Here is a 13,073-nt window from a genome sequence, read left to right on the forward strand (position 1 = left end):
CATTAAATTGGAATTCAATTCTTCTGGTTCAAAATTTATCGCTACAAGTTTATCGTCACTAAAAAAAAATATATTTATTTATTTTAATATATATATTTAATTTATATGTAAAAACAATAATATATAATATTATAATATATATATATATATATTATATATTAAAAAATTAAAAACACTGGCTACATGGCTCCGCCATTGATAATACTACTCAGGCCATAACTTTTTTTTTTGTAGTTTTGAGAAAGTACAAAATAGTCTGAATTTAGCTTTATGATATTAAATTGGCAAGGTTCCAAAACCCTATATTCCCATTCAATTATTATTAATATTTTCTTAAATATTAGAAGTAAAAAAGTATATATTAAAAAAAAAAGAGTTAAGAATGATATATTCATGTTAACTTAGGCTCTATTGAGAATACTGAACTCATGAATTAACTTTTTCACTTGTTTCACTTTTCTTTAATAAAGAATTTCAAACTAGAATTTTAACTATACAAACCTAATAATTGCACATCAAAAATATGTATATTGTAAATCTCTATATTATTGCATAATAATATCAAATGCCCGATCATCAAATTAATGTAGGTTAAATGAATTCTAAGAAATAATGTCTGAATGAATAATAAAAATTCAACAATTTAATCAAGGAAAAAGCACACTTACACGTATATATTTGTATAGCTCATCTAGACGTAGGTACTAATAAAAAAAGTCATTTAAACATGCGTACTATCAAAAATTGACTCATTTAACCTCTTTTAACTCAACTATAGTTAATTTTTATTTATATATTTATTAATTAAATATTAATATATTTTCTCTCTTTTTTTTATTAATTAAATCAATTAAATTTATTTTTAAATTTTTTATTTTTATATTAATTTTTCTTTTTATTTCATCCTCTCTTTTTTAGTAGTTTTTATTTTTCATAATTTTTAAATTTTTATTTTTCAAAAAAATTTAACAATTTATTTATAAATTTTGTATTTTTCTGTAATATTTTTTTTTTAAGAATTTCTTTCTTATTTAATTTAATATGAATAAAAGTATAATTAATAATTTTTTATTTAATTTTTTATTAATGACTTATAATAGTACATAGTGAGGAACGTTGTTTTATCTAATATTTAATTATTACTTTTTTTTGTTTGATGAATGAGTTGATATTATTATTCAATTTTTGATTATTAATTTATTTATTTTTTGTGTTGAAGGATTTTTATTGTTGAAAGGATAAGTTATTGTTATATCCAACTATTAGGACTAAATAATTTTAAAATAATTAATAATTATGTTAATATAAAAAAAATATAAGAAAGAAGAACAAATATAAAGTTAAAATAACTAATGATGAATGTGATATATAAGAATTAAAATTAAAATAATTAATAATAAATACTATATAAATTTATAAAAAAAATAAAAAAGAAGATCAAATATAAAGTTAAAATAATTAATAATGAATGTTCGTATATAAGAATTAAAATTAAAATAATTAATAATAAATACTATATAAATTTATAAAAATAAATAAAAATATAGAGTTAATTTATTAATGAAAAAGAAAGAGAAAAAAATATATTAATATTTAATTAATAAATATATAAATTAAAAAATAAATTTAAATAATATTTTATTAGTACATAAATTTAAGTTAGTTAGTTGTACACACTGATTTTTCTTTTCTTCAATCAACCTAAATCACATATAAGGATCCATTTGACTTTCACAAATATTATTGAACATATTAGTATTAGTGTGTTTATTTATATTATACTAAAATATTACCCTAATTTTTATATTTTATCGGTGAGAAATTTGATGAAATGACCTTAATAAATTAGTGCCCAATAAAATTTGCGGAAATGACTATTTTCCCTGTGTTATGACGAAAATACTTCGCGTGTCAAACGACACTGTGTCGCGTGACGCGACAGAACTCTAATTCGTTGAAGTCTCATGATGGCGATCGCGTCTCGCGACGACACACTTGACGAATAAGGAACCTTGATTCGTTGGAGTCTCACGATAGCGGTCGCGTCTCGCGACGACACACTTGACGAATAAGGAACCTTGATTCGTTGGAGTCTCACGATAGCGGTCGCGTCTCGCGACGACACACTCATCAAGCAACGACACACTAGACGAATTAGAGTTCCGTCGCGTGATGCGACTGGAATATTTTCGTCCGAAAAATATGAACCGATCATTTATATAATTTTTATTAGTTTCTGATCATTTCTCCAATTAAGACAATTATTACTGTCATCTCATTAAATTTACCTTATGAGTATATTTAAAATAAATATATTTTTTATTATTTTAATCCTCTGTTACAAAATGTAATATTTTTTTTACTTACACATGTACGGTTTCATAACAAACGATGTAGCTGAAAACTTAACTTTTGTCACTTTTTCAGACACCCAATTAACCCTATTATTTTTAACAAAAATTATATACAATAAAGATTTTTTCAATATCTAATTTTTAACAATTTTCTAAGACAAGGATTGATGACCAAATATGTTTCACATGGGTCTCCATGGACTATATACAATAAAGATTTTTTTCAAATCTATTTTCTTCTTTTTAATTTTTACAATTTTCTTACAGTTGTATAATTATGTTTTATTGTCTAATATTTTCAAAATGTCTTTACTCTGATATTTATTAAATTTTCCAAAGTTACAAAACGCGTCAAATATACAAGAGTTCGATCTCCATTTGAAAAACAAACACTTAAATCATTAAACTAGACTATATTATCACTTTAATTAGATCATCTATTATTAATCCATTTATTCAATACATTCAAGATGTCAATCCTTATGCATTCAACTAGATCTCTAGGTTCCTATTAAAGTTTGAGTGGTTTTGTTTTCAAATACGCTATTTATTTACAGTCTTGAAACAAAATACGATCATCAAATCATTTAAAAAAACGCAAAACACTGATTCTAAGTACTTAGTATTGTTCAAAATACGAAGTTTTAATTACTGTTGAATTAAATGAACCTTCTATAACTTGCTTGAAGATCAACATATACAAAGAATCCAAAAACTGGATAAATTAACTATAACATGTAATGTCCTTTTGATTGACAGACAAATAACACCTTATTCCTAAAACAAAACTAATTAAACACACTTAATTAAATGAACACTATAACCCATCTCATTTAACCGCAATATATCCAATCTCTCATATTGTTTATTTTAACTTCTTATGTAACAAAAGATCAATTAAGCATACCCACAAATTCCATAAGCACAAGGAAGTCCTCCTTTGCATTTATGTCCACACTTTCCACAATTTGACTTATTATACCCTACATTCGTGCATTTCCCATTACAACATCTTTCCCATTGCTTGCACTTCTTCCCACATTTCCCACAATTGTTTCTATCGCTCAAAACATTTCGACAATGCTTCTTACAGCAATAGAGAAGCCCAGTTCCCTTATTAACCGACACCCCATTGCATACACGGTGATTCAACGAGTAGAGATCACAATTCGCGCCTTTCTTGATGTTAGTATTTGCAGTCAAGAATCTACTTCTCATCGTGTGGGCAAATGGGGTGTCGAGAACGTACTCATCTTGATCCACGTCTTCTTCAATGTTGGAAAATATGGCGGTGGAATGAGTCGCGAATATGAGAGTCATTATGGTTAAAGAAAGAAGAATTTTGGGGATGTTGAGTAAGGAGGAAGACATAGTTTCTTCTTTTTCTCTAAATGGAGAAGAAGATTATTGTGCATGAGTGAAGAGCAAGATATGTTTAATATATATATGCTACTTTAAGTCATCATAATACTACTCATGATGCCTAACTATTTTGTAGTTTTGAGAAAGTACAAAATAGTCTTCATTATAGTTGAATTTAGCCTCATCAGTATATTAAATTGGCAAGGTTCCAAAATCCTATATTCCCATTCAATTATTATTAATATTTTCTTAAATATTAGAAGTAAAAAAGTATATATTAAAAAAGAGAGTTAAGAATGATATATTCATGTTGACTTAGGCTCTATTGAGAATATTGAACTCATGAATTAAGTTTTTCACTTTTCTTTAATAAAGAATTTCAAAACTAGATTTTTAACTATACAAACCCTAATAATTGCACATCAAACTTATATATATTGTAAATCTTCATATTGCATATATAATAATATCAAATTCCCAATCAACAAATTATTAATGTAGGTTAAATGAATTCTAAGAAATAATGTCTGAATGAATAATAAAAATTCAACAATTTAAGCAACCTAATATATTAGTTTTGACTTTATTTTTCACAAATTAATTTAGGAGTGAATTGACATATAAAAGTGATCCATTTGACTTAGTGTATATTTACTATTTACTATCAATAGATCATGCAACAAGGTCAACGAAACGAAAAATTAGATTGAGCAAATCACGAGCATAATAGAAAGTATACAATGTACGAATGTGAACTACAATATAAGAGGTTTAGACAAACGCACAAATATGAAAACCATTATAGATTCTATTAACTAACCTATTTTTTAAAGTTTTTTTTACGGGTGAGTTATGTTTCCGTAGTTGTGAGTTGTTATTTTGTTTATAGTTGATCACATTTATTGGTCTAATTTGAGATTTTGTTTGAGTTTTTTTCTTTGATAACTTATAATAATTCATGTCAATCAATATATGGTTGGAATCTTTTTGATTAAATGGAAAATGAAATGAAATGTATTTTATCATCTTTATATATGAAAAAATAGTGTGATTTATTTAATTATTAATTTAGATCGGCGGTGAAGCATAATATAATTGCTGGATTTTGAATATTTGTATCAATGATATGAAGTAATTAATTGGTGATTGATAGATTTATAGGGCTGGATATTTTAATTCCAATTAAGATGTCAACCCTTTTAGTAAGACTTTGGAATTGTATAATTAATTTACATCTGACATGATTTTGGAATGATATGGACCATCAATTGTCAACAATGCCGCCTACTTATCATTTTTCTCATTTTTTTTTTGTCTTTAATATGTCAATTTTTGTTGGATTCCATTTCATAAAGTAATTATTTTTTTTTATAAAATAAATAAATTAATATATTAAAGTAGAATTGAGAGTAGTCTAAACCAAATGATAAAAATATTACAAAACAGAATGATTCAACATGTCACCAAATAAATTCAATCTAAACCATATCATATCATAAAATATATAAGTTAATAATTGTAAATTATTAAAATAAAAATAAAATTAGATCTTGTTCACCGGCGGCAATACCGTTCATTTCAAACCACGACTGCAACGCGCTTCTTCATTAATTATACAGACAAAGAAGTCAGACTTTACAAGTGTATTTTTTTTATTAAAATAAAATAGAGATTATTTATAATATATATAGTTATTAAAGTTTTTAACTCAAATTATAGTAGCCTTTCGTTGTAGTAATCTTCTATCTTAATTGCAAATTTGTTTTTGTATAGATAGGACCATTTAAGGATGTAACAAAAAAAAATAAACAGCCAAAAATTATTCCGATGCCGGGAATCGAACCCGGGTTCCCAGGGTGAAAGCCAGATATCCTAACCGCTGGACGACATCGGATCTTGAAAATAAATAAATAAGTTAATTCATAAATATCCAAATTATAATATTTTTTATAAGTAAATTTCTAATTTCATAAATTCTACACTTAAAAATGAATATTACATAACAATATCCATATAATAATAATAATGAATAGTACTAAAATGATTAGAAGACAACTAATAATAAGTATAAAATTGGTAATTCTAATTAGATTTAAGACCAACTTAATTAACTAATTTAATTAAATTTGTGCAACTATATAATACACATGGTCTTAAAATGAAAAGTAAAATCAAGGTTAAATCATATATAGAAAATAAATATTCATATACGATCCTACAATCTATCTTAGTATATAAATGAGTATGAATTTTAATGTTTACAATATATGAGAAATGCATCACTCAAATATCCACGATTGTGGATGTAATCCTTTCTTCTAGCCAAGCAACAACAAGAGATTAATATTCTCACTCTAAAGTCCTTAGTTCATGTCAGACGATAATTTTTACGTCTAGTTAAATAATTAAATGTATTTGTGGGCTACATAATTAAATCTATTGTCTCATTTTTTTTAATTGTAAATATATATATATATATATATATATAAATATAATGAGATTAGAACTAGTGTATACGCTAAAATTAAACTTTTAGGAGATAAGGTTGGATATAAGATTTATTCAAATACTATTCACATTCAAAATAAATATATAGTTTAAGTTATCATGTTGTTGAATTTTTTTATATATATATAACAACTTAATATTTTTGTATGTGTTTATTTGACAACACTTTTGAGTAAATATTTACGAAAAAAATAATACAAGTTATATTTCATTTTGTTTTGAGTGTGTTAATAGTCGTTTGAGTCACTCATTTTGTATTGTTTTTATTATTGGACTCAAACGCTCTCATTTATTTTATATTATACATATATTTTTTAAATCGTCTTTGTTTAATAAATAATTTGTTTGAATGGTTATTACTATTTGGTAATTTGGTAGTTAATTTTGTCCCGTTTGAGACAATTTTTCCTAGTTTAATCGGTAGTTAACTGGTGATAGGGCGATGATGATATTTGTGTCTTTCACCCCGATTCTGTTTTAAACACTATAAACATAATTAAATATATAAAATCACCGATAATATTTATTTATTATATTTGATAAGAGTTTTATATAAATTTTCAATATATTAAAAAATTCGTTTATAGAATAATTTTTTTGTAAAAAATATTATATAAACGGTGTCCCGCGTATATTCCTCGAAACTGAACTGGACAAAGATGATAGTAAAAAAAAATAAAAACTGATAAATATATTACCTCACAATTTCAACCCCTACTTTTGCCGACTTAGCGACTAAGGGGTCAGGAGTATTGTTTTTTCTTTTGCCGACCAGAGTCGAGAAATGATGTCTACACTCTTTGTCACGTCTTTTCATTATCATTCATCAGTACGAATAATTTTCTTGGCCCTATTTAAAGTAATTACTGTTAAATGGTTTATTTATTTATTATGCTGTATTAGTATTATAAATTAATATATTTATAATCATACTAAAAAGTAAAAACTAAGTATGAACAAATTACTTAAAATTAATAGTTATATTATTTTAATAAAAATAATATTTTGCAAGTAGTTACAGAAATTGGAACACATATTTTTGTGTCTATAAATTTACTCATATATCAATAATTTAATATTTTGAAATATATCTGTATACATAATTTTATTTAAATTGTTTTTATTTTAAATTTGTTTTTGTTTAAATTTCGTTTAATAAACATTTACAATGTTATAAAAATAGACACAAATTTCTCTTATATGTATATATTAATTTATTTTTCTAAATCTTACAATGGAAAAATCTCTCATTTCTGTCCTTGTGTGACTTTTTCAGCTTCATTTTTAAACAAGACGAAGTTGTAACTTTGCTTTATTTTCAGACAATGAACTTGCAGATTAAGACTACGACGTTATTGTTAGACTAAATTATGTATGGAGATATTTCAAAAGAACTCAGTATATAAATAAGATTTTGAATTTTTTTTAGTAATTAAAAGAAAAAACCAACCAAGATTTTGGCGTGTTGACAGATGAGATGATGTACGTCTGCAATTGTCCCCACCTTATTTGTCGGATCAGATTCATCCTTCATGTTCGTTCTTCTTCCAAACCCTTCTGGGCTGGCATGTATAAGACCTACTATAGACAGCCATGTGCATGACCTTTCATCTATATTGACTTCAAATTATTTAACCAATTTCCCTAAAATTAACCCAACATTTGTTTAAAAGGATAAAATTTATTTTATTGATCCAATTAATCGAAACCAAATTGTGAAAACCCCATAAAAAAAAAAAAAATTCAAGTTATGACATCATACATTATCTATGATCAACTTATAAACATTATCAAAATAAAAATAAAAATCACCAAGCTAAAAAAACCTGGTGAGCTGAGATACTCTAATCAGACTTTCCTATTGATTCGTTTGTATAGTCTTTTCATAAGTAGTAAATATTTGAATGAATTTTTGTACGCTTTCATGTGATTTAGTCACCCAAATTTATTTAATTTGTGTTTCACAAGCTTATCAATAAATTAAGTTGAAGTGTTCAGATTACGCCTTGTAACAAAGTTTTTCATAGTATCAAGTTTATGAGCAGTCGCCATCATTTATGATATAAATTGATTCTTTATCAATTCTGAATAGGTGGAAAACCCTTCCTCATTTTTTGTTACTTTTGATCACTTATATCGTTTTTACTATATTAATAATCGCATTTTTTTAGAAATATAATCGCATCATCTTTAGAGTACCCAACAATGAGGTCTTCCAAAGGCTGAATCAATGCCACATTATGGTGTTCTGTCATAGTGGTGTTATAACCTCTCGCTATCTTCCTATATTAAAAATTAATAAATAAAAATAATTTACAAATTTTATCTTTATGTTAATTGATAAAATGTTTTTTTAAGTTTAAAATTCCTATTAATAATGTAGACAATAATTAGTTTTACAAGGAAAGTAGGCAATAATTAATAAAATTTTATACTTCTAGAGCTTTGTTTTGTTCGTGACATGGATATATATGTGAGAAACAATGGCTAAATATATATGATAAATGATCTATTTTATTGATATGAATTTTGGGTTAAGATTTGAATTGAACTGATCCATTGGTTTTCTGTAGGCCCAATTTTGTTAAAATTGTAGTCTAATAAAGGAAATAATTTTAGAATTAAAAGACCACAAGTCCAATGGATCCGGGCAAATAATATCAGGTTCGAGAATTGAGCAGAATAATGGGAGCGATGACGGATCTAGATAGGGGTTCGGCTCGGCCCAGCCTGAATTTTATTTTTATTTATTTTACGATAAAAATGTAACATCACTCCTTAATTTAAAAAAAAAATTAATATAATTCATTGTTTTGTTTATATAATTATTAAAAAAATGGTAAAACTTATTTTTATTCATTCGTTTTATTTATTTTTTTTCTCGTTATTTATTTAAATCTAACCTAATTTTTTTTCAAGCCCACCTCATTTTTGAATCCTAGGTTGGTCCCTGATTTTGAGATACTATTTAAAGAGTAATAGCCACAGTTATGACCTGTCGCTTCCATTTAAAATACTTCAAGAGGAAATCGAATCATGACATGCATCTTGATCTCTTAAGTCAACTCTTACCACTGTACTACTTGTTGGAGAAATCGAATAATAGCACCTGTTTAGCAATCCAGAAATAGACAAGCTACAACAAAGGCCTAACAATTCTTTATCCCCTTCTGTATAATCAAATAGGTAGCCAATTCAATTGAACATCAAACAATCAAATAAACAGAGAGCAAGACACCAAAATTTTACGTGGATAACCCAAATTAGGTAAAATCCACAGGACACTTCGACCACTTAAATCATCCACTATATCAAATGGGTATATAATGTTGTTCAATACAAGCCTAGAGGTAATCTAACAAGAATTATCAATTAACCTCATCCTAACTTGTCATTCACATACATTATCATCATCACTAAAGATGACTAACCAAATGGAGAAGAGATAAAGGAAATTAGAAGAAAACCTATTGCTTCAATGGAGAAATTGTTGTTTCAATGGAGGAAGAGTTGCTTCAATGGAAGAAGAGGGAGAGAGAGAACAAAACTCTATTGCTGTGTTTTTTTTCTTAATTAATATGCCCTAATGGGCTTTATTAATTTGTCAGGCCCAACTGCCAAATGAGCTGACCCAACAAATCTCCTCCGTCAGCGCAACTCCGCGGGCTCCAATAAACCCGCTCTCTCTCGACAATCTTCAAACTTGTCCTTAGGCAAGGACTTCATAAACATATCAGCACCATTCTCACTTATATGAATCTTCTCCAAGTTCAGCTCTTTTGCCTCAAGCACATCACGTATCCAATGATATCTCACGTCGATGTGTTTGGATCTCGAATGAAAAGCTGAATTATTTGAGAGATGAATGACACTTTGACTGTCGCAAAACAAAGTAAACTTCTCTTGCTTTTGGCCCAACTCTTGTAGAACTTCTTCATCCATAACACCTCTTTACATGCCTCGGTAGTTGCAATATACTCAGCTTCTGTAGTAGACAAGGCAACACACTTTTGTAACCTTGACTGCCACGAAACAGCACCGCCTACAAAGGTAACCAAAAAACCTGATACGAATTTTCTTGAATCAACATCACCCGCCATATCAGAATCTGTAAAGCCTTCCAAAATAGGAGTATCACTTCCAAAGCATAAACGTGCTTTCGAAGAGCTTCGAATCTGAGAATCCACTTAACAACCAACCAAAGTTCTTCTCCAGGATTTGAGAGATACCGACTAACAACACCAACTGCATGTGCTATGTCCGGTCTTATACATACCATGGCATACATAAGACTACCAACTGTGGAGGCATAAGGTACATTCTTCATTTCATCTTTCTCTTTCTCACTTGTAGGACATTGTTTAGAACTTAACTTGAAATGACCTGCAAGTGGAACTGAAACCGGTTTTGCATTTTTCATTGCAAACCTCTCTCAAGTACCTTCTCAATGTACTTCTCCTGTGATAGCCAAAGTGTTCTGTTCTTTCTGTCTCTTGTGATTTCCATGCCTAGGATCTGCTTCACTGAACCCAAATCCTTCATCGCAAAAGACTTGTTCAAATTTCTTTTAAGTTTCTCAATTTTCGCAATATCTTGCCCAACAATTAGCATATTATCAACATAGAGCAAAAGAATAACATAATCATCAACACCGTATCTCTTGATGAAAACATAATGATCAGAAGTAGTCTTACTATACCCATTTGCTTCCATGAAGGATTCAAATTTTCTGTACCATTGTCTAGGCGCTTGCTTGAGCCCATACAACTTTTCCTCAACCTGTAGACAAGATCTTCTTTACCTTTAACTTTGAAATCCTCAGGTTGTTCCGTATAGATCTCTTCCTCTAAGTCACCATGGAGAAATGCAGTCTTCACATCCAGTTGTTCAATTTCCAAATCTTGACTAGCAGCCAATGTTAACACAACTCTGATGGATGACCTCTTCACAACTGGTGAGAAGATCTCTTCAAAATCAATCCCCTATTTCTGTCCAAAGCCCTTCACAACCAGTCTTGCTTTGTATCGAGGTTGTGAGCTATTTTCTTGATGCTTCAACTTGAATACCCACTTATTCTTCAAAGTCTTCTTTCCTTTTGGAAGTTTCACCAAGTCATAAGTCTCGTTCTCTTGCAAGGAATTTATCTCTTCTTGCATTGCCACCGACCACTTGTTCTTGTTTTCATGAGACAATACTTCTTGATAGGTTTCTGGTTCTCCCCCGTCAGTCAACATCACATACTCATTGGGAGGATAATTACTAGAAGGTTGTCGCTGCCTACTAGATCTTCTAATATGTTGATCATCAGGTGGCTCTAGAGAACTATCATCATCTTGTTCAGCTTCCTCTATTGGCTCAGCATCAGCTAGAGGAGTCTCATCAACCTCAACTTGGGTATTTCCCTCATCATTGGGTTGTGATTGTGGTGTACAAATCCTACCATTATCGGGCAATTCCTTCTCCGTAGACTTCGACTTTTCTTTTTTCTCAAAGTCTTCAATGGTCTCATCTTCAAAGAATACCACATCTCTACTTCTAATGAGTTTCTTGTTAACCGGATCCCAACATCGGTACCCAAATTCTCCGTGGCCATACCCAATAAAGATACATTGTCTCGTATTGCTATCAAGCTTAGCTCTCTCATCTCGAGGAACATGAACAAACACTTTACCACCAAAAACTCTCAAGTTATCATAAGAGACGTTTTTACCTCTCCAAACTCTTTCTGGAACGTCGCCATCTAAAGGAGTTGAGGGTGAAAGGTTTATCAGATCAACCGTTGTCTTCATTGCCTCTCCCCAAAAGGATTTTGGCAACTTAGCATGAGACAACATACACAAAATTCTCTCATTGATAGATCTGTTCATCCTCTCTGCGACTCCATTCTGTTGAGGTATTTTTGGAACAGTCTTCAAAAGCTTGATCCCATGACTTTTACAGTATTCCACAAATGGCCCTCTGTATTCGCCACCATTGTCCGAACGAACACATTTCAACTTCTTCCCAGTTTCTCTCTCCACTTCAGCATGAAACAACTTGAAGTAATCCAATGCTTGATCCTTAGTCTTCAAGCAATATGCCTCACATTCCTTGAGCAATCATCGATAAAAGTGATGTAATAATGAGCACCACCTAAAGTCAAGGAATCCATAGAACATATGTCTGTGTGAACCATATCTAGGATATTGGTCTTCCTAGATGGAGAGAAACTTTTGAAGGAAACTATATGTTACTTACCAACTAAGCGATCTGTGCATGTCTTCAAATCTGTGGACTTTAAGCCCTGAAGATCGATTGTCTTGGAGAGAATTCACATGCCATTCTGACTTAAGTGACCAAGATACTTATGCTAAAGTTGTGCTGAACAATCATTAACTGCATTTGCTTCTCCCCCATAAGACTTAGTCTCTGTCACATAAAGAGAACCGACCTTCTTTCCTTTAGCTATCACCAAAGACCCCTTAGTGAGTTTCCATTTTCCTTCACCAAAGTAACTATGATAGCCCAAATCATCAAGAATACCAGTAGAGATTGAATTCATCCGAATATCGGGAACATGTCGAACATTCTTCAAAAGTAGCTTGCACGAAGTATTAGTATCCAAACAGACATCTCTTTTTCCAACAATCTTACACGTAACATGATTTCCCAATGTCACTGAACCAAACTGTCCACTAGTGTAAGAAACAAATATATCACAACGATTGGTGACATGATAAGAAGCACCCGAGTCTACCACCCATTGTGTATCTTGAGAAACAAGGTTGATACTATCATTGTCGTAAACAATATCGATGTTATTACCACCCACATCTACAACCTTACTACTTCCATCTTGCTTATTCTTAT

The 13,073-nt window shown here is 29.3% G+C and overlaps 1 protein-coding gene and 1 non-coding gene across 2 annotated transcripts; both read right to left on the reverse strand.

Moving 5' to 3' along the window:
- Positions 1-3,247: 3,247 nt before the first annotated feature.
- LOC124910387 (protein GRIM REAPER-like) lies at positions 3,248-3,731 on the reverse strand. The gene has a single exon (XM_047451021.1). The coding sequence runs from the start codon at positions 3,723-3,725 to the stop codon at positions 3,252-3,254; it is 474 nt and encodes a 157-aa protein (XP_047306977.1). The 5' UTR covers positions 3,726-3,731; the 3' UTR covers positions 3,248-3,251.
- Positions 3,732-5,538: 1,807 nt separating this feature from the next.
- Positions 5,539-5,610, reverse strand: TRNAE-UUC. The gene has a single exon. It is a non-coding gene; the product is annotated as a tRNA-Glu (tRNA).
- Positions 5,611-13,073: the final 7,463 nt, after the last annotated feature.

Source organism: Impatiens glandulifera, chromosome 7 (assembly GCF_907164915.1).
Source record: "Impatiens glandulifera chromosome 7, dImpGla2.1, whole genome shotgun sequence".
NCBI classification, from domain to species: Eukaryota; Viridiplantae; Streptophyta; class Magnoliopsida; order Ericales; family Balsaminaceae; genus Impatiens; species Impatiens glandulifera.

What these genes read in the sequence shown, in the direction of transcription:
- LOC124910387 (XM_047451021.1), bottom strand. Translation starts at nt 3,725, where the DNA reads ATGTCTTCCTCCTTACTCAACATCCCCAAAATTCTTCTTTCTTTAACC.